The 27,285-nt window shown below is 31.4% G+C and overlaps 1 protein-coding gene across 1 annotated transcript in view; it reads left to right on the plus strand.

Moving 5' to 3' along the window:
- Window positions 1–27,285, plus strand: part of LOC142323830 (stromelysin-2-like) — a 56,004-nt gene that overhangs the window by 18,341 nt on the left and 10,378 nt on the right. The window contains exons 2-6 of the mRNA XM_075364094.1: window positions 5,178–5,333; window positions 10,487–10,602; window positions 10,879–11,040; window positions 20,776–20,906; window positions 25,291–25,452. Coding sequence (XP_075220209.1) covers window positions 5,178–5,333; window positions 10,487–10,602; window positions 10,879–11,040; window positions 20,776–20,906; window positions 25,291–25,452 — 727 coding nt within the window. The remainder of the gene's footprint in view (window positions 1–5,177; window positions 5,334–10,486; window positions 10,603–10,878; window positions 11,041–20,775; window positions 20,907–25,290; window positions 25,453–27,285) is intronic.

Genomic DNA, 27,285 nt, shown 5'->3' on the forward strand with positions numbered 1-27,285 from the left:
ATACTATGCTAATTCTCACTAAGAAATCAGTTTTATGAATGAAACCACATAAGTGGATATTTTTTATTTTTTTCTATTCATTATTTTATTAGTGTTGTGGTTGAATAAGAGAAGTAACAATGATTCCTAGCAATCAACATTTACACTTCCAAGGAATCTATTTACTTTTAAATTCTAAAGCAGCAATTTCCAATTTTTTAGCTCCGTGACCCCTAAAAAGTAAAAAAAATAAATAATGAATATTTTTTTGGCCCACCATTACAACCAATAAAACCCAGTTAAAACTATTTAGCTGTGTTGATAGTGACTGGTATGAACATGCATGTATGAAGTGTACAAACATGAGCAATTTACAGGTTCCAACTTGATGTGTACGTGCTTGGTCTGCTTGCATAATATTTGTTGTGAGAATGTCATGTTCGAACATGTCATGCTGTCAGCATTATAAAAAAAACATAAGGGATTGCCAAAAATCAGTTTAGTTTTGAATGTAAACCATGTGTCTGTTGCCTTTATTTAAGCTTTTAAAAGCATACTTTCATTGAAAATAATAATAACTTAAGTTTTAATTTTTAGTTTGCGGTCAAACGGTGAAATTGGTTTTTTCAATTAGATTCTTTTGCAAAATGGATAAGTTTGTGAAAAAATGAAGTGACCATCTACATCCAGTGAATCGACTGGTAAAAAGATAAGTTTTTACAATGATAGTTTTTTAAATTATGGTTTTACTTTATTGGATGGAAAGTCACAAGGCTTTACTTTCAAGTCTTCTCCGATAAAAGTCCATCAAAATTAATTCAAAATTTGAGGAAACTAAACATCCGGATCAGAAAAGCAAACCCTTGGAATTTTTTTGAAAGAAAATTACATTTGTTGAGAAATGAACAAGCTTCTATTTGTAAATCAAGTCATTGATAAAAGTACACTTGAAGCATGTTATCTCGTAGCATTAAGAGTAGCTAAGATGTCCAAACCTCATACAATTGCAGAAAACTTCATATTGCCTGCTGTAATTTTTGATCAGTGTTTTAATAGGTGTGGAAGAAGAAAAATTGAAAAACTCCTGCTTTCTAATGACACAGTGTAAAGGTAAATTGGTGACATAGCTGTTGATGTTTGTGATCAGATAATCAGCAAGTAAGTTCAAGTGAATTTTCTAGTATTCAGTTTGATGAATCAACAGATGTGGCAAACATTTCACACTTATGTTTTGAGAGATATGAATGCAATATGGACTGAGCAACCAAAGAAAATATGTTTTTTGCAAATCAATACCTGGTCACGCAACAGAACAATGTCTTTTTGGTGTTTTTTTATGAGGCTACTAAAAACTATAACTAAAATTGGAAAAATTTAGTAATGGTGCAAAGGCGATAACAGAAAAGAACAGTGAATTTCTGAAAAAATAAAAAATTGGTTATACTAGTGGTGGAATGGACACACTGCTTCCTTCACAGACATTATCTTGCCAAAAAATTATGCCAGAAAATCTCAAACAAATTCTTTGTAAAGCTGTAAAAATGGATAATTTTATTAAAAGTTGACCATTACAAAATAGGCTGTTTGCTAAACTATGTGATGAAATGGGCGAAAAGAAATATTTTTCTTTTCCATACAGAAGTTAGATAGTTAACACGGGGAGGGTTAACCCGGTTATTGGAATTGCAAGAAGAATTATTAAAATTTTTCCAGGATAAACAAAGGCCATTCTCAGTTTTTTTTACAGAATAATGAGTATATGTTGCTGTTGGCTTTCTTAGCTGGTGTATTTTTGCATTTAAACAATTTGAATGTGAATTTAAAAGGACATATTTAAAACATTTTATTAATGACAGTCAAAGTTCATGCTTTCAAAAGAAGCTTGATATCTGAATTATTCGCCTTCAAAGGAAAAATTTGATATGTTTCCACTCACTTCCGATTATATTTAGAAAAATTTGGATGAAGAAGACACTATTATTCACCACAGTTTTGATAGTGTGAAGATTCATTTGCATGAGCTAAAAATTTAGTTGGTGGAGTACTTCCTGGAAGATAAAAATGATTTCTTGAAGAGATGGGTATCCATTTAGTGGGTATAAGGAATTCATTTAGTGAAAACTTTTTGTAGCTGCTAAGTTATCAGTTGGGATTAATAAACAACTCATCGAAATGTCTGCCGATAAAATCTTACAACTACAATTCACATCTGAAGATTTTGATATGTTATGGATTGCTCATCAAAGAGAATATGGCAATTTAATCGTAGAAGCATTGAAAATATTAAACCATTTTGCCAGGTCTTACCTCTGTGAAAAGGGTTTGTCTTTTATGGTAGCGCTAAAAACTAAGTGTAAGAATCGTCTTTTATCACTTGAAAATAATCTTCTTTTATGTAATTTCTTACATAGATCCACGAATGGAGAAACTTTTAAATGATAAACAAACGCAACCGTCTTATTAACTTACTTTTTTACATGTTTATTTATAAGTAAACGTTTACAATAAATGATTTTTTTTTCTCAAAAAATGATTTCATTATTGTTAACGTGTAAAATTTTAGGCTAATATCGCAACCCCCCCTTTCATATCACCGCGACCCACAGGTTGAGAAATGCTGTACTAAATGGTATATAGCCTGAAATAATTCTGATATATACAGTATTTTCAAACAGAATTCCATTTTTAGTAGTTTAATTATGGAAATAAATACATTCATACATCTGCATTTTCATATTTAAGTTGTAAATATTTACAATCGTTTCGTTGTAGTATTTCTAATTATTATAATTTCTTGCGTTGAAGTTGATGCCAAAGTAAAGGAGTCAGTTGTTTGTTTTTTAATTTGGTACCTAATTTAAAAAGTCAATTATTACTTAATAAGTATTTTTGTTGTTGTGGTAATTAAAAACAGATACAGGTGATTCAAAGAAACGGGAAATTAAAAAAAAATTAAATAACGTTAATGAAAAATTTTTTTAGAAAATGAATTTTATTTCATGTAATTGTACAAATGTTGCCATTTTAGGATACATAAATTTTAGTTTATTTTTTAAAGATGAGATCTTCCAGGTGACCTCCTCTTCTACGTAAACACTCACGAAGTCTCTTCGTTAAATTGTTCATGGTTTGACGTAACATCTCAACTGGAATTTCCGCAGTTGCTTCTCGGATCTTTGCCTTCAGTTCTTCCGTTGTAGCAGGTCTACTGTGGAACACTTTGCTTTTAAGGTGACCCCACAAAAAGTAATCACAAGCTGAGAGATCAGGCGATCTGGGAGGCTATCTAATGTCACCATTTCGTGAAATGACACGTCCAAACAATCGGCGTACAGCTGGCATCGATATTCGTGCAGTATGTAACGTTGCTCCGTCTTGTTGAAACCAGGCTGTGTTAAGAATTGGTGGAAATCTCTTTTGTTGTTCCACAACAAAGGTTTCAAGCATGGCTACGTAACGAGCCGACGTCACTGTAATCGCAAGACCGTTGTCATCCTCAAAATAGGGCCTATAACACCGTAAGAAGACATAGCACAACACACGGTCACTTTCTGGCTGTGCAACGGACGCTGGTGTAGCTGCGTAGGATTTTCTTGTGCCCAGTATCTGAAATTTTGCTTGTTAACAAATCCACTGAGGTGGAAATGCGCTTCGTCTGACATCCACAGTTTGTGAACAAACTCTTCGTTATCATTTATCTTCTGAAGCATTACATTACAGAATTGTGCTCGCACAACTGCATCGTTCGGTTTCAGTTCCTGGACGATCTGCAACTTGTATGGATGGTATTGCCAAGTCCTTCACTAACATTCTTCGAACACTTGAACTATGCAATTGTAAAGATGCTGAGAGACGACGGATTGACCGATGTGGACTTCGTGTGAGACATCTTGTAAAGCTTGAACATTCTGTGGTGTACGGACGGTTCGCCCACGGCGTGTAGGTTTCTTTGCTGCCGAACCAGTTTCCTCAAAATTAGATATCCATGTTTTAATTGCATGTGCTGATGGAACACGGTTGTGCCGTCCCAGATTAAAATGACGGCGAAATTCTCTACGCGCTCCCTCCACACTGTCATTGTTTTTGTAAAACGCTTTGATAGCAAATGCACGTTGCGCGTCACTCCAAGGATCCATGACAACTAAATGGCAGGTTAGGTTAGAGAGGTGGCGCCACTTATCAAGTGGTACCAATCGCCCACGGCTACCAACACAACTTTCAAAATTTCCCGTTTCTTTAAATCGCTCTGTATAAACGATATATAAATAATTTACTAATGCTTTTATATGAATATTATTGTATATCAATGTATTCGATATTAAATACTATGAAATTCAAAGTTATCGATCGTTAATCGATCCGGTTCGACAGTTACCTGTGGTAATTTGGTTTGCGATAACCGGAACTGTCAGTTACGGTTTTGAATGTTTTTGTTTAATTGCTTAGCAATGAGTGAGTTGAGTTTTCAGTCTTACTCTTACAAAGCCAGGTTTCAAATAAGTTGATTTGCGACGAAAGTAAATCCGTACGAGTCACAGTTGGACTCAACATTTGTAAAAAATTAAAACTTTTTATAAGGATTCTTAAGAAGATGCAAATTTAACCTCAGTACTTAAAACTTGTGATTTTTATTTGATCATCCGATCTGTAAATACCTTGTTTTTTAACCATTTGAATATTGCTCAGTTGGTACACATACTATACAAGATGCTCATCAGTTTTATCTTAAGAAAAGATGCTTGAAACGTAAGCTTTATTACAGGACTTCCTTAAGCATTCATACAGACCGAATCGAATTTAACCCAACAGTATCCGTAGGTACTTCTATTTGTTATTTAATTTATTTTTGTGTATCTTTATCAACCTGCTATTATATCTGGTAAAAGTTAATACAAAGAGATATGAAAAAGTATTAGTTTTTTTTTACTCAAAATTTTGAATGATTAGAAAATAGGATAACTTGTATGGGTTCATCATAAGAGCTGTATTTGATGATAATCAAGATTTCTTGTGAGGTTTTTGGAATAAAATGTAGTGTGACAGGAATATTATTTTTAATGAGATCATTTGTTGTTTAAAATAACTAAAAGTAATTGAATGAACTGTTCCTGTGTGCAATTAAATGAAGAGTGTTAAGTACATATGTTAAAGAATTTGTAAAGAATTTTACTAATTTAGTATTTGTATGTTTTTTACAGATTGGTTTTATGAAACAATTTGGTTATTTGGAAAATACATCTTTAGAAGATTCAGAGTCGTTGTATAGTGGAGATGATATTAAAAATGCTCTTAAAGAGGTTCAACTTTATGGAGGTATTCCACAGACAGGAATACTTGATAATACAACTATTGAGGTACAGTTATTTTTTGATGCATTGCAAATTTTAAACACTTTTTCCTTTGAACAGCATGAGAAAATGAGGTTTAAAAAAATAGAAAAAATTAATTCTTGAATGGAAATATGCTTTTTTGTTGGGGAGGGGTCTTCAGTAATTTGATGAATTTATTCTATTACCCTAACAAATCTCTAGTGTCTACAAGTTCAATTTTTTCATTTTTTGTTTTGGGTTTGATGCAGCTCTCCAAGATTCCCTATCTAGTGCTAGTCATTTAATTTCAATATATCCCCTACATCCTACATCCCTAACAATTTGTTTTACATACTCCAAACATTGCCTGCCTGCACAATTTTTTCCTTCTACCTGCCCAAGTATTAAAGCAACTATTCCAGGATGCCTTAATATGTGGCCTATAAGTCTGTCTCTTCTTTTAACTGTATTTTTCCAAATGCTTCTATCTTCATCTATTTGCCGCAACACCTCTTCATTTGCCACTTTATCTACCCATCTGATTTTTAACATTCTCCTATAGGACCACATTTCAAAAGCTTCTAATCTTTTTTTCTCAGGTGTTCCGATCGTCCAGGTTTCACTTCCATATAAAGCTGTGCTCCAAACATATACTTTCAAAAATCTTTTCCGGACATTTAAATTAATTTTTGATGTAAACAAATTATATTTCTGATTGAAGGCTCATTTTGCCTGTGCTATTCAGCATTTTATATCACTCCTGCTTCGTCCATCTCTAGTAATTCTACTTTCCAAATAACAAAATTCTTCTACCTCCATAATCTTTTCTCTTCCTATTTTTAGATCTGGACCATCTTCGTTATTTCTACTACATTTCATTACTTTTGTTTTGTTCTTGTTTATTTTCATGCGGTAGTTCTTGCGCAGTACTTCATCCCTGCCGTTCATTGTTCCTTCTAAATCCTTTTTACTCTCAGCTACAATTACTATATCATCAGCAAATCATAGCATCTTTATCTTTTCACCATGTACTGTTATTCCGGATCTAAATTGTTCTTTAACATCATTAACTGCTAGTTCTATGTAAAGATTAAAAAGTAACGGGGATAGGGAACATCCTTGTCGGACTCCCTTTCTTATTACGGCTTATTTCTTATTTTCTTCAATTATTACTGTTGCTGTTTGATTCCTGTAAATGTTAGCAGTTGTTCTTATGTATCTGTATTTGAACCCTAATTTTTTTAAAATGCAGAATATTTTATTCCATTTTTCCATTATCGAATGCCTTTTCTAGATCTGTAAATGCCAAGTATGTTGGTTTGTTTTTCTTTAATCTTCCTTCTACTATTAATCTGAGCGCTAAAAATGGTTCCTTTGTCCCTATACATTTCCTGAAACAAAATTGGTCTTTTTCTAACACTTCTTCCACTTCCCTCTCAATTCTTCTGTACAGAATTCTAGTTAAGATTATTGATGCAGGGCTAGTTAAGCTAATTTTTCTGTATTCTTCACATTTATCTGCTCCTGCTTTCTTTGGTATCATGACTATAATACCAAACAGACAGGTATTCCGTCTGTTTCAGGATCATTTCTGCCATTCAAATCTTTTAGTGCTCTCTTAAATTCAGATTTCAGTGTTGTTTCTCCCTTTCATCCTCTTCTTTCTCTATAACACCATTTTCTAATTGATTTCCTTCGTATAACTTCAATATATTCCACCCATCTATCGACTTTGCCTTTCGTATTATAATTCGGTGTACCATTTTTGTTTAACACATTATTAGATTTTAATTTATGTACCCCAAAATTTTCCTTAACTTTCCTGTATGCTCCATCTATTTTACCAATGTTCATTTCTCTTTCTACTTCTGAACACTTTTCTTTAATCCACTCTTCTTTCGCTAGTTTGCTTTTCCTGTTTATAGTATTTCTTAATTGTTGATAGTTCCTTTTACTTTCTTCGTCACTAGCATTCTTATATTTTCTACGTCATCTATCAGCTGCAATATATCGTCTGAAATCCAAGGTTTTCTACCAGTTCTCTTTGTTCCACCTAAGTTTGCTTCTGCTAATTTAAGAATTTCCTTTTTAACATTCTCCCATTCTTCTTCTACATTTTCTACCTTATCTTTTTTACTCAGACCTCTTGCGATGTCCTCCTCAAAAATCTTCTTTACCTCCTCTTCCTCAAGCTTCTCTAAACTCCACTGATTCATCTGACACCTTTTCTTCAGGTTTTTAAACCCCAATCTAGATTAACACTAAATTATGGTCACTATCAATGTCTGCTCCGGGTAAGTTTTGCAGTCGACGAGCGGATTTCTAAATCTTTGCTTAACCATGATATAATCTATCTGATACCTTGCAGTATCACCTGGCTTTTTCTATGTGTATATTCTTCTATTATGATTTTTAAACTGGATGTTGGCAATTACTAAATTATACTTCGTGCAAAAGTCTATAAGTCGGTCCCCTGTTTCATTCATTTTGCCCAGCCTGTATTTACCCACTATATTTCTTTCCTTCACTTTTCCTATGCCTGCATTCCAGTCTCCAACTATTATTAAATTTTCATCTCTTTTTATGTGTTTAATTGCTTCGTCAATTTTTTCGTATACACACTACCTCGTCATCATGATGGACGCTTGTAGGTATATAGACGTTAACAATCATCAGTTTAGGTTTCAATTTTATCCTTATTACAATGATTCTATCGTTATGCATTTTGAAATACTCTACTCTCTTCCCTATCTTCTTGTTCATTACGAAACCTACTCCTGCCTGCCCATTATTTGAAGCTGAGGTAATTATTCTAAAATCACCTGACTGAAAGTTGTTTTCCTCATCCCACCAAACCTCTCTAATTCGTACTCCATTTCCCTTTTTAAATTTTCTAACCTACCAACCTTTTTTAGACTTCTTCCACGCTCTGTTTTTTCATATATTTAATTTTTTGTTAGCTTTTACTCTTTTCATCCTCTATACATTTTGTTTTATAATAGAGTTCACTGACTCTTGGTTTCTGAATACATAGTCCACCAGCCTTGCCCTTTGTTTTATAAAATATGACCATGATTCTCTTTTTTTCCCACTTGTCTTAATAACCCTTCACTTTGTTCACATCATTTTTATCCCTTAATTCTCAACATTTTCTTGTAATATGAAATCCAAAAAAATTGCTATTCCTTGTTTTCTGACTTTTCTATTGCCCGTACCTCACTGCCATAAAGTGCTTCATTACAAACAAATAATTTTAAGAATTTCTTCTTTACTCCTTCTTTTTGTAATTTTACTACCTAAATAACAAAATTTGATGACATATATATTTTATTCTCCTATCTTAGTATGCAACTTTTTATCAAATTTTCTTTTCTATCACATTTTATTATCATTGTTCTATATTCTTGTTTAGTTGATATCAGCAGTTGATGGAGTATACCCAATTTACTTAATATGGAGACATGAGTTTTTTGGAAAAAAACACTATTTTTTTAAAAGAGGTAGATGAGTGGTTTTGGATATTCAGTGTAACTCTTTCTTTATATTTCAGTCCTCTTCTTGATAAAATATTGAGCATTCTACATTATCAAATGCTCTTTCAAAATCAACAAATGCCATGTACACAGCTTTGTTTTTTCTTCAATTGCTTTCTAATATTTATCTGGAAGCTAAAATTGTTTCTTACGATCTCATGTTATTTTTGAAAGCCAAAGTGGTTTACCTTTTTCATTCTCATTTAAATTATTCTGGTCACTACAAACACACTGTTTGTAGTGACCAACACTCCCTTGAATCGAAATATAAGTTCATAAGTTTCAAGTTTCATAAATAATGTAAGGTGGTGATTGGTAAAAGTGTCTGCAATGCTGCTTTTGCTAGCTGTGGATAAGGTTCTAACTGTGTACAACAGAAGTGTTCTACCTCCAGTTTTTCAAATTTCATTTGAATGCGTGCATTGACTTATACGTAGTTTAATAAGATCGTCTTTTATTAAATCGCTGTTGTTTTTCAAATCTGGATCAAATAGAAATGGATCCAGTATCCATCTCTGAATTATGCTGATATCTTCTGTGGTAAAGTAACTATGAAATGATTCACTCAGTTGTTGGAGGTGTATTGCAATTTCAGGTATAATTATTATTGTATCATTTTCCAGAACAATTAAATCAAGCAAAGGAAAGTTTGCAAAATTTCCATTTTCAACTCAACGTTTCCAAATTTTTAGTTTTTAATAAATGAAGATAATTTTTCATTAGGCATTATTATGTTCCTACCAAATCCTTGTATTAATGCATTTAATTCACTTGGCTAGTACTGCTGGTATCAAATTGTTTCTTTTTAGACTTCAAGGTGTTAAGAATATATCCTGCAGATTCACCACTGTGCTGATTGTTAAAATGCTCTAACAACTTTGATTGTGTAAGATTGGAGTTTAAAAATATTTTGCAATATAAAATGCACTGTATTCATTGTGTACCATTTTTTTCTGTTCTGCTAGTGAATCCATAAACAACAGCTGTCTTCTCATTGGCATTTTTTCAACATAAGAGGGGGTTACTACAATCAATAAAGTAATAATTATAATTTTTCAAAATTTGTAGAAAACCTTTATGAAATCAAGTGATTATATTTGGTATTGGCTTTAGTCGCTGATTAATTTATAGTTTTTGTCTGATTCATTTAAAGTTTTGGCTGAAATCAAAAATTTCTTTTTGTTTTACAAGATCTACTTGTTAAATTTCTAACTAGTTTCTAGGATGCCATTCCCTGAGCCAATACAAGTGTTACAGAACAATCAGGTTGTAAGAGATGAGATTTACATTTTTTCTCAAGACCCAAAATTGCTTAAATTTGTTGATTTATTTTAATATTAAAATGTTTCTGTGTGTAATAATTGCTTTATAAGAGTTTTCCTCATTCTTATTTTTTTCATAGTTTTTCAAGTTATGATTTTGATTATATATATATTGATAATACCTGATTTCTTTTGTATTTCTAGAAATTTTTTAGGCAAGATAAATTATAAACTTCTGCATTTTACCCACACAATCTGAGATTTCTCCTTTACTTGTACTGAAGTTATCCTATCTTTATATTCTCTTTTTTACATTAAGTAATTACTTAATGAATCAAAGATATTAAAATAACATATTTAAAACTTATTAAAATAAACATATTTTGTTATATTTATTTTACAGCTGATGAAATCACCCAGATGTGGTGTTCCTGAAACTCGTGGTCTGTCATCAAGTAATCGGACTAAAAGATATATTTTAAGTGGTTCGCAATGGAAAAAATATCGTTTAACTTATTAGTAAGTATGATTCATAATTTTAAAATTTTACTGTTACTTATTTTTTTTATAAATTGGGTAAAGATTAGGAAAAGTACAAAAGGGTTAAAATGTAAGTAGAATAAAAATTTTATCTTTACTGGATGTGTTTTAAGAAAAGTTACGAAAAATATTTTATCCCTTTTGTATGTTACTAAATAATCTATACTTTATTTGACCTTGCGAATAACAAGTTTAAGTTTTTTAAAATGCTTTATGAATATTATTATTGAATGAAATTATGAATTTATTTTTCAGTGTTGCTAATTGGCCATCAGGGCTTAGTGAGCGCAATGTGAGGACGAACATGAGACGAGCATTTGATTCATGGAGTTCATATTCTCAGTTAAAATTCATAGAAGTACCTGATATGAATGCCGATATTATTATTTCATTTGCATCTGGTAGTCATGGCGATGGGTTAGTTGGCAGCCTTGTCAGTATCAATAGAATCATTAAATTTAAAAACAGATTTTTTTTCAGACCTTTGTATTTTTTGTATTTATGTATAATATATTTTCACTTCCATTTGAAATAATATAGAATCATAGATTTTGATATTTACAAACATCTGAAATCCTTAGAAAGTAGATATTTTTTATTATGATTTGTTTTAAAAACTTGAAATATTTTATTTTTCCAAAGTCTTAAATGAATTTTTGCTTTGCAGAGTCAACAAAGCTTAAAAATATTTAACATAGAGTGCTTAGTGTAAAGGCATGAAATTAGTACTGGCCGTATCAAAATAATATATAAAAGTGTTTGAAATTTTTTTGTTCTGTAATCACTAAGCCACCTGAAATTAGGTGAACTCAGGAGCAGTTAGTTTCTTTTCTGCTGACTGATGGCACTTTCTAATTTACTGTATTCTTGTCCTTTGAAATTTAAATTAACAACACACTAAACCAAATTATAAATGTTTTCAAGACATATTTGGTTATTTTTATGACTATTCTCACTGCTGTTGCTGCTTTCATACTGGCATCAGCTAATGTTATTGTTGGTGGGGTTTTTTTTTAATTAGGAAGCCATATTAACAATTTGGTCAAAAGGTTTGTGATTTGAAATGTGTTTGTTCATTCAGTACATTTTTGTGTGTGTAAATTTTACATAATCTGGTAGTGTTTTAGGGTATGCTCCTTTTTAGTGTATATGTAGAATATCAAGGTTGTCATCACTGTTACTAGTTTGTGATTTTGTCTCTGAGGTGGTTATCAAATGTTGATTCTAGGTTGTGTGGAGGACTTTTAAAGTTTACTGTAACTTTGTGTAAAATTATGTCCTGTTTGATAGGTGTAAAATATTGTATAATTGGAGTAGTTTAGTTTTCACTATTCCAGATATATTGTGTTTTGTGTGGAATGATTTGTTTTTTAAATAAGTTAAAAATTTTCTTTACAAGCAATTCATTATTTGTGATTTAAGTAAACTTTAATTAGCTTAAAAGCTTATCCATGAACTTGTTTTACTAGTTTTTTTAGTTTTTAGTGTTTTAAAAGTTTTAATACTCAGATTATAGATATTGCTTAATTATTTTGTGCTTCATTTCATAGCTTGGAAGGCATGTACACAAGAATATGGCCAAAAGATGTTATTGTATTTGAACTTTATCAGTTGGTTTTTTAACCATTTTTCCATAACTGTTTATTTATGTGTTCATAATATTATTTCAATCTTTGTTTCTATTAGTAGAATATCAAATTTTATAATAAATTCTGTTCCTATATAAAGTTTTTCTGCTAGGTGGTTGGCAAACGCAAATCCTTTGTTTATGTAGAATGTTTTTTGTTTTTTTACATTAGGAAAGCAGGATGCAAATTAAAATAAAGATACAATAAACATGAAAATTGTTCATAAGAGCACTGTCAGCATTTCCAGCTATCACATAAAGACAAGTCCCAAACAAAGCTATTCAGTAGACCTCTACAAAAAAAAATGATCATATCTTGATGTGCTTCAGTATTATAAAATATTAAAAAAAATAAACATACTATTTTGATGAAGTAAATTAGTAGAGTAGCGTTTTTGTATGTAACTAGTTCACATAAAAATGAATATGTTATTCAAAAGTTAACTCAAAATTAACTCAGCGTCAAATAATGGGCAGGCAGGAGTAGGTTTCGTGATGAACAAGAAGATAGGGAGGAGAGTGGAGTATTTCAAGACGCATAGCGATAGAATCATTGTAATAAGGATAAAATCAAAACCTAAACCGACAACGATTGTTAACATCTATATGCCTACAAGCGCCCATGATGATGATGAGGTAGAGTGTGTACACGAAGAGATTGATGAAGCAATTAAACACTTAAAAAGAAATGAAAATTTAACAATAGCTGGAGATTGGAATGCAAGCATTGGAAAAGGCAAGGAAGGAAATATAGTGGGTGAATACGGGCTGGGCAAAAGGAATGAAAGAGGGGACCGACTTATAGAGTTTTGCAAGAAGTATAATTTAGTAATTGCCGACACCCAATTTAAAAATCATAATAGAAGAATATGCACTTGGAAAAAGGCAGGCGATACTGCAAGGTATCAGATAGATTATATCATGGTTAAGCAAAGATTTAGAAATCAACTCGTTGACTGCAAAATTTACCCTGGAGCAGACATTGATAGTGACCATAATTTGGTGATAATGAAATGTAGATTGGGGTTTAAAAACCTGAAGAAAAGGTGTCAGATGAATCGGTGGAATTTAGAGAAGCTTGAGGAAGAGGAGGTAAAGAAGATTTTTGAGGACATCGCAAGAGGTCTGAGTAAAAAAGATAAGGTAGAAAATGTAGAAGAAGAATGGGAGAATATTAAAAAGGAAATTCTTAAATCAGCAGAAGCAAACTTAGGCAGAATAAAGAGAACTGGTAGAAAACCTGGGGTTTCAGACGATATATTGCAGCTGATGGATGAACGTAGAAAATATAAGAATGCTAGTGATGAAGAAAGTAAAAGGAACTATCGGCAATTAAGAAATGCTATAAACAGGAAGTGCAAACTGGTGAACGAAGAGTGGATTAAAGAAAAGTGTTCAGAAGTGGAAAGAGAAATGAACATTGGTAAAATAGACGGAGCATACAGGAAAGTTAAGGAAAATTTTGGGGTACATAAATTAAAATCGAATAATGTGTTAAACAAAGATGGTACACCAATATATAATACGAAAGGTAAAGTCGATAGATGGGTGGAATATATTGTAGAATTATACGGAGGAAATGAATTAGAAAATGGTGTTATAGAGGAAGAAGAGGAAGTTGAGGAGGATGAAATGGGAGAAACAATACTGAGATCTGAATTTAAGAGAGCATTAAAAGATTTAAATGGCAAAAAGCTCCTGGAATAGACGGAATACCTGTAGAATTACTGCGCATTGCAGGTGAGGAACCGATTGATAGATTATACAATCTGGTGTGTAATATTTATGAAAAAGGGGAATTTCCGTCAGACTTCAAAAAAAGTGTTATAGTAATGATACCAAAGAAGGCAGGGGCAGATAAATGTGAAGAATACAGAAAAATTAGTTTAATTAGTCATGCATCAAAAATCTTAACTAGAATTCTATACAGAAGAATTGAGAGGAGAGTGGAGGAAGTGTTAGGAGAAGACCAATTTGGTTTCAGGAAAAGTATAGGGACAAGGGAAGCAATTTTAGGCCTCAGATTAATAGTAGAAGGAAGATTAAAGAAAAACAAACCAACATACTTGGCGTTTATAGACCTAGAAAAGGCATTCGATAACGTAGACTGGAATAAAATGTTCAGCATTTTAAAAAAATTAGGGTTCAAATACAGAAACATAAGAACAACTGCTAACATGTACAGGAATCAAACAGCAACAGTAATAATTGAAGAAAATAAGAAAGAAGCCGTAATAAGAAAGGGAGTCCGACAAGGATGTTCCCTATATCCGTTACTTTTTAATCTTTACATGGAACTAGCAGTTAATGATGTTAAAGAACAATTTAGATTCGGAGTAACAGTACAAGGTGAAAAGATAAAGATGCTACGATTTGCTGATGATATAGTAATTCTAGCCGAGAGTAAAAAGGATTTAGAAGAAACAATGAACGGCATAGATGAAGTCGTATGCAAGAACTATCGCATGAAAATAAACAAGAACAAAACAAAAGTAATGAAATGTAGTAGAAATAACAAAGATGGACCACTGAATGTGAAAATAGGAGGAGAAAAGATTATGGAGGTAGAAGAATTTCGTTATTTGGGAAGTAGAATTACTAAAGATGAATGAAGCAGGAGTGATATAAAATGCCAAATAGTACAAGCTAAACGAGCCTTCAGTAAGAAATATAATTTGTTTACATCAAAAATTAATTTAAATGTCAGGAAAAGATTTTTGAAAGTGTATGTTTGGAGTGTCGCTTTATATGGAAGTGAAACTTGGACAATCGGAGTATCTGAGAAGAAAAGATTAGAAGCTTTTGAAATGTGGTGCTGTAGGAGAATGTTAAAAATCAGATGGGTGGATAATGTGACAAATGAAGAGGTATTGCGGCAAATAGATGAAGCAAGAAGCCTTTGGAAAAATATAGTTAAAAGAAGAGACAGACTTACAGGCCACATACTAAGGCATCCTGGAATAGTCGCTTTAATATGGGAAGGACAGGTAGAAGTGAAAAGTTGTATAGGCAGGCCACGTTTGGAATATGTAAAACAAATTTTTAGGGTTGTAGGATGTAGAGGGTATACTGAAATGAAACGACTAGCACTAGATAGGGAATCTTGGAGAGCTGCATCAAACCAGTCAAATGACTGAAGACAAAAAAAAAAAAATTCAAAAGTATACTCACTTACAGTTTGAAATGTATTCACTTATAATGTAAAATGTTAAAGATGAGATTTGTGAAATACAAACTCGTATAGTTTACAGATCCCACTGGGTTAGTCTAGCAGTTAAACTTGTCATTGTAAAATCAGCTTATTTTCAAAGTCATGAGTTCTAATGTTTGAGTCCTTGTAAAGGTAGTTGCTTATATATGGATTTAAATGCTAGATTGTGGATACTGGTGTTCTTTGGTGGTTGGGTTTCAATTAACTACACGTCTGTTCCAGACTACATGTTAACTGGTACATTTACACTTAAGTTGTACTGTGTGTGCAGCTATGTCAGGCCTGGCAAACCAGTGGCGGTAATTGCATTTGCCTATATACACACACACACACACACACACACACACACACACACACACACACACACCGAGACCTGGCAGTAGCTGGAAAAGTGGTTAAAGAAAACAGACAAACAACAGTTTACAATGTAATGATATATTTTATCTAATATGTAATAAATAAAATAGAAATAGTTTGTTCTGAAAATTAAAGTGGATGGTCATTTTTTTTATTGTGTTTAGTTTTTGAATAATTAAAAATGATTGAAGATCATTTATACATAATGAACATCTAGGCTAGGACATATACAACACATCCATTTTTACACAGCTTAAGGGAGGCGTCCATTCTCATTGTTTTGTGATGGTTGGACAGCATCTTGGGAACCCATCTCACAGTACTGAAGTCTCTCACTCATAATGGTGTAGACAGCTGACCTTGAAATTTCAGGAAACGAATCACTCAATACAGAAATTGTGAACCGACGATTTTGTCGAATTGTCTCATCCACTTGCTCAATGAAATCATCGGTTGACACTCGCTTCCTTCCCTGACTGTCTGCACCATGAACATCTCCACATTGTCGCACTTTGCTTTCTCTCATTGAAGTTTCACCATACACATTACTTATTCGTCGATGAATTTGAGCTGCATTACACCCCTCAGCCTGAAGAAATTGAATTACCGCACGCACTTCACACTTGGCGGGAGATGCTTTTGTTGTAGACATGTTTACGTGCTAGCTGCGTGTTCAGAACTAAATGAAGTGACGTGGCGTGATTGAAGGCCATACTAGAGACACATATGTGCAAAGGTTCATCCGATTTTTGCGCGGGTTTTTATTTCGTGACCGATCGGACCTTGAAAAAAAATAACCCACGTAAAAGGGATATTTTAGTACTATTAAAATAATTATTAATTAATCAATTGATATAAACAGTTTATTAAAAGTTAATGAATAGATTTCAGTAAAACATCTTAGCAGTCGAATAATAATAATGTTCTATTTTAATATTAATTAACCAATTGCTTTTTTAATTCCTAGGGGTACTGATGAGTGCTTTTGTACCAATCACTATTTCACCAGGTAAGTTATGTATTTGATGAAAAAAAACATTAAAGATATCTTTCTTCCTCTAACCATCTAATAAAGTCTGATGTCTTATTAAATGAACGGAAGAAGACAGATAAAAATCAGATTGCATTGTAAAGTATAATCAAATATCTTTTAACTATATTTTAAAATTTACTTTATGCTTTTTATTAAATTTACAACTCGTCTGATAAAATAGGAATTGCTATAAAAGCTCTCTTGTGTGCAAAATAGTAAATGATGTCTCCATACTCAGTTTTCAAAATTCAGTAGGTAAAAATATTTCTACAAGGGCTAACCAGAAATATCTTACGTTCTGCTGTTTGCGAAGGTATGCAGGTAGTGGCACCATCTTTGTGGTCATTGCTAATCTGACTCAATACCCATCAAGCTGCACATGGACTGTGACATATCTTGTTGATTTTATGTAAGTTTTAAAACATGAACTGCCACAGAAAATTCAGCCAGTTATGAAGTGAGATCAGTTATTAGATTTTCGACAAAAAACTACAAACCCCTTGAGATTTATTGGGAATTATATGATGTTTATTGGGAAAGATGTAATGAGTGAAGTGAGGTAATGGTGTATCGTGTTTGAAAATGGCTGCTCAAATGTTCACAATGAAAAACAATGTGGGTTGGCAAAGTGGGCTCTGTCTGATGAACTGGGACAGAAAAGGGTAATTTAAGTTTGATGCTACAGTAAATGCAGAAATATATTGTAAGACCCTAAAATAGCTATGGAGAGAAATTGAAAACAAATGACCTAGCATTTTGATTTCTGGGATTTTCTTCATTCATAACAATGCATCTCTCCACATAGCTCATTATACTCAAGAACTTTTGGGAAAGTTTGGATGGGAAATTTTCAATTATCCTGCGTAAAGCCTAGATCTGGTACTGAGTAATTACTGTTTGTTCCCTCAAATGAAAAATTGGCGGGCAATTAAACACTTGGATGAAAAGAAAGTACTCAAGAAGGTGTTGTGTGGCTGAAAAACCAGATGGCAGAATTTTTTGATGACAGAAATTCATCACAAGTATCTCAATGTATTTGATGACTACATAGAAAAGTAGATTAAGGATGTATTTTCAAATTACATGTAATAAATTTCTTTTCCAGTGGCTTCAGTTTTTTTATATCAAAACTCATTATATATAAACTCATTTTATATAAATGAACTCATACAACTCATAATATTCAACTTTTTTTGGCCACATTTTATATAAATGTTTCTTCCATTGGAAACACATAGTAGTGATAAACATTGATAAAGCCATACAGTTGAAAATGTATTAATACAATTAAAAAAGTTTTCTTAAATTAGATTTGGTTCAGTTTGCCATTAAAATTAATTATTTTGTGTAATTTAAAGTTAATTTAAAAATTTAGTTTTTATCTGGTTAATTCAAAATTTTTTTAAAATATTTTATAGGAAAAATGTTTTTAAAAGATGACTGAACAAATTTTTTCTTGACAGTTCATTCTGCTGATGAATTCCTTATCTTAATAAACATGAGTAATGCTGTATCTTGGTAATAAGATATAATACTTGGTTGACAGAATGGTAGTTGTACATTTTTTAAAAATTTTGTTATGATTCATTCAAATCTGTAGGAATTTATTAACAAAAATAAAAAAAAATAATTAATTAACTTTTAGTTAAGCAACCATTTCATGTTTACATACATTTTTAGTACATAGAGTGTGTTAGCTTTCTTTTTTTATATTTATTTTTTGCTATCATCTGCTGTAGTCATTAATCACTTTTTGTTAATAGAAAATTTGCAATTACACTGGTAAAAAGAGAAATCGCACCTAGCATTGTTTAACTTAGATAGTTTATTGGACTCGGTAGGTATACATATTGGTTTCATATTATTGTATTAGTATATTAATGTCTACTTAAATATCAAAATGTATGTCTTATGTCATAAAGTAGTAGTTTGGAGAGTTTAACTAAAAGTAGCATTTAGACTTTAAAGTCTAAAGTTAAGTTTTCCTTTGTTCTGAGTTAAAAAAACTCTTAAGTAGTTTCTGAAACAAGCTGGTATATAGGTGATGATGTAGTTTGTGTGTGGTTTGGTATTGGTTACTGTAGTAATGATTTAATCTCAATGTCTAACTTACTGGCTACTTTGGAGTGATTTAGAAAAAAAAGTGTGCTTTTTCTAAAGAATTCCATTTCCTCTTAATATCTTAAAAAGTGTGAATCATGGTAATATGTTTCCATATTTTTCACTTTTTCATTTATTAGAATTAAAAAAAAAAATTCTGAAAAGTTTTTAATCCCATTTGTGAGCTCTCATTGGTTTCATATTAGTGGTTAGCCAATTTCCATTTTGGTGAAATGATGATAATCACTTATTGCTGAGTCTGAGATTGTAGGAGGACAGTTAAAAATCTTCCTAATGAAATTACTCAAATAAGGCTGGTCATATGACCGTATATTTTTATGCAGAAGGATGACATCTTTTGACATCCCTGACTATTTCTTCTAGATTGATCTCTGAAGCTTTCTCAACACTTCACAATAAAATTCTGACATTATTATGGCCCCAGGTCCCATGAATTCTTTTAGCAAAATTCCTTTGTAGTTCCAAAATATGTAGCTTTTGTATTTTGGTTTAATAATGCATTTAATGCTTAAATATTTTAGCTCGTTAGGTACCTGACATTCTTTTATGGTAGTGTCCCTCATTACTATAATATTATGACCACAAACACAAAAAATTGTCACTGTAACTTCACTAACTCTGTTTCATTCCAGTTGTAGAAGAATTAATCACAATTTCTAAATTGATTTAAGAAACTAAAATTTTTCATTTTTAATTATTATTGCTTACCAGCTGTAGAGAATGCAATGTAATTATGCTATTAAATATCCTGCTACTAAGTGATCTTGTAAACTTTGATGAATCTTTTATTGTCCATATCAGTTGTTACAATTAATTACGACACCTAGAACTAATATAATGATTTGAGGTTTCTTATTGATGATTTTCATGATTTATAATCGAACACAGATTGTATAAAGTGACAGTACATTCAATAAATGAGATAATTAACTGTACAGGCAATGTGTTATACATGCTTGAGGTAGCATGATCAATATCATATGTGAATACATACAGAAAAATATAATAAAATTTAAAAAAACTTATACAATTAAAATAATTATTTTAGATTGTGGAACATTTTAATACTGCAGTGTCATGTGTTTACAAAGTGGACTAATGTGGATGGATCATGTAACCTAATTTATTGCATGGACAGATATTATCTTTTTTATGAAACAGTTTCTGTCTAAGTGTACAAAATGTTTTCAAGGTTTAGAATGAGTTGAGTGGTTTTAAATTTTTTCTTATTGATCAGTTTGTTGATTTATGATTTTCAAAAGTTAATTGAATTAACAAGCTCAGTTATATAAGGTTATTCTGTTATATAAGGATTTTACATCTGCAATGAACAGAATGGACAGCGACAAATAGACATCTAATAAAATTATATATTGCTGGTGGCTACTGTGCACATTGTGTGTTGTTATGGCAATTGATTTATTTTTGATAGCTAATCAGAAGACAATTTTGGGATAGCCCTTGTATTTCAGGAATAAATTAACAGTTAAAAATTATTTATTTTTAAATATTAGGTTGGCAAGATAAGTTAATAAACTAGAGTTAATATTAATAATAGAACATTATTCATTTGACTTTATAACATATTTAAAAATATGTTATTTATTTTACATTGAGTAATCAAAATATATCTGTTGGGCAATTTTTTAGATTTTAAATTATATTCATCTTGTGAATTCGTTTAAGTTATCAGGGTAGATATACTTATACCATTTTAATACATCTTTTTTTTATACTAAAATAATTTTTTAGTTTTAATTTTAGTACCCTTGCTGATTTATTTCTGCAATGTTTCTTGTATAGGTTTCCTTTTGATGGACGAGGGAGTGTTCTTGCTCATGCATTTATGCCAGGTGAATCTTCAAGTCTACAAGGGGATATTCATTTTGATGATGATGAACAATGGCAAGACAATCCAGGACCATTTGATGATGGTATATATATTAATTTATTATTATTTTCTTTTTTATGCATGCCTTATTTATTTATTTAAATAATATTTATTAAGAAAATTATTTGATCTTAATTTTCCATTTATTATCTTTAACTAATTTATGTTGACCTTTAAAAACCTGTTGGTCTTATCAACTAATCTGTTAATTGTTATGCCTTCTCACCAGCTGGATGGCACTGACTTTGTTTTGATGACTTTGGGGGAGGGAAATTCAGAGGTTTGGCTTCACGTGATAGGAACTTCAACTATTAGGGTTGTTATGGAGCTGTTGGACAAGAAACAGAATCCCTTTGTCTGTTCACAGCCACCACCAAATAGCTTGGATATTGTGGGCTCTGCAAGTCCTGGCATTCATGAAAAATGTGTGATCTATCAGATCTGCACTTACAGAACTAATAGTAGGGAAGAAGAGATCAAGGGTATAAATGAGGGAGATGAAAATGGGCAATTTATTCATCAGGATAGGTTGGGATAGTTTATTACCTTGCCCCAAGGTTATTTTGATACCAATGCAAATTAAATGATTTTATTCAGAAAAATGTATCTGCCTGTGCAGGAATTTTTTCACTACCAGTTATTGTAGGTATAACATTAACATATTAAAAAATGCCAGTATTTAATATGCTGGAAAATTTCCATACCTTATTCTTATGTCCAACCTTCAAGGTAATGTGGTGAATTTGTCATAAAAGAAACAAAAAAAGATATGTTTATATTTTAGATAGAATTTTATATGAGAAAAATGGAATGTGTCATATCTTAGAAATGTATTTGCAGCTTTTTTTGTTGATTTGGGTTAGTGTTCATATTTTTGATAATAATAAGAATGTTTCTGTGCATGTATGTTTGTATTGTTAATGCTAACTTAAAACGTGGCCTGAATCACTTGGCCAACCTAAATAATTCTTTAACCACTTTTTTTTATTTGAAAACATTTACCATTGTTTTGTTGTAACATTTGTGTCAAATTTAAACTGTATTTTGTAAGAGATGGTCATACAATTCACATGAGTGAAATTTATAAAACTGAATTTTATTTTTTTATATCATTCATCAAAATCAGGTAAACTGTTCTTGAGATATCACTGATTTAATACAAAATGTTTATTGTCACATGATTCTTAAAGGTAGGTTGAGTGACATAACTTTTCTTAAGGATCACTGCTTGTGTACTGGATTGTAATATTGTAATTATCTTTGTAAAATGCTAACTGGCATTCTATTTCCATTTTATTTTGTGTTCCACACAAAACAAAAGCAAAATGGGTTTAGTTTCAGTGATTTTATTCCAATCTATGCTTATTACCCCAATCTGTGTTTGTTTTAATGTTAGTGTGAGGTAATGCAAGAATGACTTAATCTGCTTTATTAAAATATAACTATCTTACTTTAAATTAACTGGATATGACAATTTAGATTTTTAAAATCATTAAAATGTCTGAAGTATTTACAGTGGGCTGCTCCCTCTTGATGGGCAGTGACTACTAGATAGTTTCAGTATGTGCTTACTCCTGAGAATTTAATTAACCACAAAAATAGATAACGATTATTTTTGTAGTTTTTATAGCGATCAGTCTTGTAGTGCAATTTTGTTTAGCAGGATTATAGTACGAGGTATAATTACTTTACTATCGTTTCCTATTTTTTTCATTTTATTATAAAGAAATATAACATTACAATTATTGTAATATATATATATATATAATATAATATACAAGGCATATTCATAAAGTAAGGGCCGTTGGCTTATATTTAAATATTAGCAGATCTGAACACAGTTTCATGCATGCAAGGCCATCTATCGAATATTTATGAAACCACTTCAGTTGTTTTGATTCTGTAGTTATTTGCCTGCCGGTGAATGCAGATCGCAATGTCTATGACATCCCGTTTCTCCTGCCAGTTGTGAAGTGCGCGCTGTGATTCGATTTTTGTCTGCTGAAATTCATTGGGAGTTGTGCCTAATGTATGGACTTACAGTAATGAGTGAAGGAAAGGTTAGACAATGGTCTCGAGTTTTTAAAAATGGCCACACAAATGTGCATGACAAAGAGCAGAGTGGTAGGGCCAGTATTCAGACCGACAGAATTATTGAACAAATGAACTGAAAACTGCAATGTGATCGGCAATTGACAGTTAGTGCTCTGGCTGATGAATTTCTGCATGTTGGATGCACCTCTATCTACACGACAGACACAGAAAAACTTGGATATTATAAATTGTGTGCAAGTTGGGTACCGAAAATGCTCTCCAACCAACCCAGAGAGCAAAGAATGTATAGTGGACAAGTGTTTTTGGACCGCTATCAACAAGATGGAGATGATTTGTTTTCCCATATTATTACAGACGACACGTGGGTATCCTACACCAACGCAGAATCTAAACAACAGGCAATGCAGTGGTACCATTCGAGTTTTCCAAAACTGAAAAAGTTTAAGCAGTCTCCGTACTTGAGTTGAAAAATGTTGGCCACCATTTTTTAGGACAAAAAGAGCATCATTTTGGTTGATTTCATGGAATGTGGATCAACATTTACAGCTGACGTGTACTGTGAAATGCTCACCAAACTGAGACGTGCAATCCAAAATTGGTGATACAGGAAACTGTCATTCGGCATAATCCTCCTTCATGACAACACGTGTCTTCACACTGCTGCTTTAACCAAGAAGAAGATTCAGGATTTTCTTTGTAAACTTTTTGATTACCCTCCACATAGTCCTGATCTTGCACCTAGCGACTCCTTCCTCTTCTTGCATTTGAAAAATTGGCTTGGTGGACGTTTGATAATGATGAGGAAGTCAAGACAGCTGTTGTCAACTGGTTCAATTCCCAGGCGGCAAACTTCTATGCAGAGGTGTTAAAAGAAACTGGTGCAGTGTTACAAAAGGTGCTTAGAACTGATTGGTGATTATGTGGAAAAGTGAAGTAGATATGTACTAAACTAAAACTGTAAGTAAAAACCTTTTCTCATGAGTTAGTTCTCTTTAATGATAAAACGGCCCTTTATGAATATGCCTTGTATATAAAAAGTGACTAGGAAGAAGTGTTCTCATAGATTTTGTAATTTATTTATCTTGTTTGTTTGTTCCACAACACCACATTGTATAACTTAAATTGGTGGTCAAGTTCTTTATGTAATTGAAACATAGAATAATATTTTTACGAGGAATTTGATAATGAAATTTTAATTGAAGATGAAATTCAATTAAAAATTTATGTAAGTAATGTAAAAAAAAAAGATGCGATTTGGATATCATTGGTATGGTTACTTAAAAAGTGCTTCTCAGAGCATAGCACCACAGTTGAATATAAATAATATTTTAAACATCAAGTTAAAAAATGAAGTATTTTTTTAATAATGGCTTTATTTTATTTTTAAATATTTTGTCATTCAATAAATTGACCTATATTGATTTTAAAAAACGATTTAATCTCTACTGGGAAAGTAATATTGGGATAGTATCAAATTCAGTTTTTGGGAGTTATTTTTTTCAGCGAAAATAAATAAATTTATTATTTTTTAAACGTATTATTTACCAAACAAAATATGTTTTAATATTCTGCCATATTCTTTTGTTAAATAAAATATTTATTCTGCAGCCGATAAACAAACAAAGCTGCTGAAGGACTGAGCTAAAGAATTTTGCTATAAGAGAGCGGTACCCCACACCCCTATGGTTATGTGTGTTCACAGATGGTTCTGCAAATAGTGCAAGAAAGAATGGAGGGGCTGGAATTTACGCAGAAGCTTTCTGGTTATCAGAGCCTGAGGGGAAGCTAGCCAGTATCTTCGATGGCGAGGTCAGAGCAGTTTTTTCACCTTGGAATCCATAAAAAAGATAAAACTGCATCCTGATTGATTCGCAGGCTGCCATAATTGCAGTTTCTGATGCTTCCTGCTCTTCCTTAAATCAAGTTAATATGTGTTAGGAATTGATTTTAGAAGGCATACAAGTTGTTTTACAGTGAATACTGGCACACTGTGGGTTATCAGGGAATGAAAAAGCTGATGAATTAGCTAAAGAAGGTCTCAGAAAGGAACAGCTCGATAAGCCAATACCTTTTGTGATGGCAAAAAAAAACTAAAAAAAAAAACTTCATTGTTATTTAAAGTAACTGAACTGCTTTGGAGTACTTTGTATGAAGTAGCCTACCTTTAAAAAATAAAAGAGAAATCAGTTTCTATGAGCAGTTTGAAAATCTTTTAAGCTGCAGTTGTATTTATATGTATATTAAATCTATTATTCTAGAATAAATACTTAGAGATGTATTGTGTCTTATTGTTCTAGTTTTTTAAATTACTCTTTGTTCTTTAAAGTGATTAGAACAGGTCAAATATATTTTGTTTTTTATGTATTGAGCAGGTGTTGATTTCTTCTCAGTCGCAGTTCATGAATTGGGGCACAGCCTTGGTTTAATGCATTCACCAGAAGATGGATCTGTTATGAATCCATATTATAAACAATATAAACCTGGTACATTTCAATTAGCATATGATGATATACTTGCAGTATATGAATTATATGGTAAGTATTCATGTGTATGTTTAATACTTAAAATTAAAGTTTTTAAAAATTTGCTCTTATTAATTATTATTTGTCCCAAATTATCTCTGGATCAGAGTTTATACTAAATTCCCTAAATTATTACTCTGCCATCATTATTATTTTTCCTTCTCTCTCCTATGTATCTATCTACCGTCTTTCTTTTATTTGTTACCTTTCTTTACTTTTTACTAATCTTTTATATCATCATTTGATGCACTTAAATGATGTTATTTATTTGATATTTTTTTGTTAAAATATGTTGAATGCATTATATCAATGAATTTTAACTAGTAACGATATGAAGGATATAATACATGACAAAGTGCCAAACTTGTCAGGCATTAAATCTGAGATCAGCTGGTATAGAAACCAGTGTGGTATCCATTACACTAACTGGCCTTTCTTTATAAATGATCTAACTGTTTTTCATCTTTTGTTCCTTTTCTTTGCTAAAAAGGATTGTCACTTATTTTTTTAAAAAATAATAATTTCCATCGCTGTCAAACCAGATAACAGAACTAACTGTTTTCATGTAACACAAGTACTTCAGCTTATGAGAAAATAGTTTTTTTATACTTCCATTGCCATTTTTAATAAAGTGCTGAACATTTAAAAATTCTTGCCAACAGTTAATTTAAAATATGATTAAATAATTTTCTTTTACAGAAACAATATTATTCTGACAAATGTGTAGATAATAATAATAATTAAAAAATTTTAAATAGCCCTGTTTTTTTCGCATTCCATTCTACATGTTATTCATATATGTTAAGAAAGTAATTTTCAATAATGGCTTCTGAATTGTAAATTACTTTGTAGTAATTTTTTTTATTAATTGCATTTACTTCAACATTATTTTATTTTATTTTTTTGACTGATGAAAACTCACTATAGAAGCTTACAAAGAAGCTTGTATGTGGGAGTGTGAAAATGAAAATTTGTGTTGTATAAAAATTGCCATGCTTGACCAGGTGATTTGTACCCAGGATCTCAGATGAAAGGCTGAGATGCTACCATTCCGCCTCGGAGGTCAGTTATATTTCATGTGCTTACATTTTAAATAATTAATCTGAACTTTTTTCTTATACTTGTTTTGTATAGTAATATATACTATGTTTTTTTTTATATTTACATTTTATCTTATAATGATGCGATTTATTTAATGTAAATGTGGTGATCAGAATAAAATATTTATTTATTTATTCTTTGTTAGTTTATATTGCTTATCTTGTTTTATATTTATCAGTGTTCTATTTTTTTATTTGTTGCTATCTAAGTGAAAACCATTCTTATTCTTTTGCCATACATTTCTTTTATTGCTGTCAAATACCATTTATTATATCATTTATGTTATATATTGCATGGAACACCACTAGATTGTGAAATTAATTTTAAATGGTTGAAATCTTCCTGGCTTCGAACTGTTGTTTAAAAAAAAAAAACTTTTTACACCATAATTTTGAAAAACTTTCAGGGTGAGTAAAAATTGAAAAAAAATTCTCGATTAGGAGGTCTTACTCCATTGCAAGTTATAGATATCTTCAATTAACAAAAAAAAGTATATTTAATTTTTTTTGGTTATTTTTTGAAAAAAGTAGTTTGGTTTTCCATGGAACCAGTAAAAAACTTGATCCTGTAGATAGATATCCAGTTTTTTCCATAGGAATAAACTAGTTTTGCAAGAGTTTCTTCCTCCTCTATCCATAACAAAGTACTAGCAAGGTGTATATGAAAAAAATGTATGTTATATTTAAAAAGTGATGCTTAATATTAATGCTTTTCATCTGTTTTCTGTGCTGATGCAAGACCAGG

The sequence above is a fragment of the Lycorma delicatula genome, chromosome 4, assembly GCF_047948215.1.
Source record: "Lycorma delicatula isolate Av1 chromosome 4, ASM4794821v1, whole genome shotgun sequence".
Classification (NCBI taxonomy): Eukaryota; Metazoa; Arthropoda; class Insecta; order Hemiptera; family Fulgoridae; genus Lycorma; species Lycorma delicatula.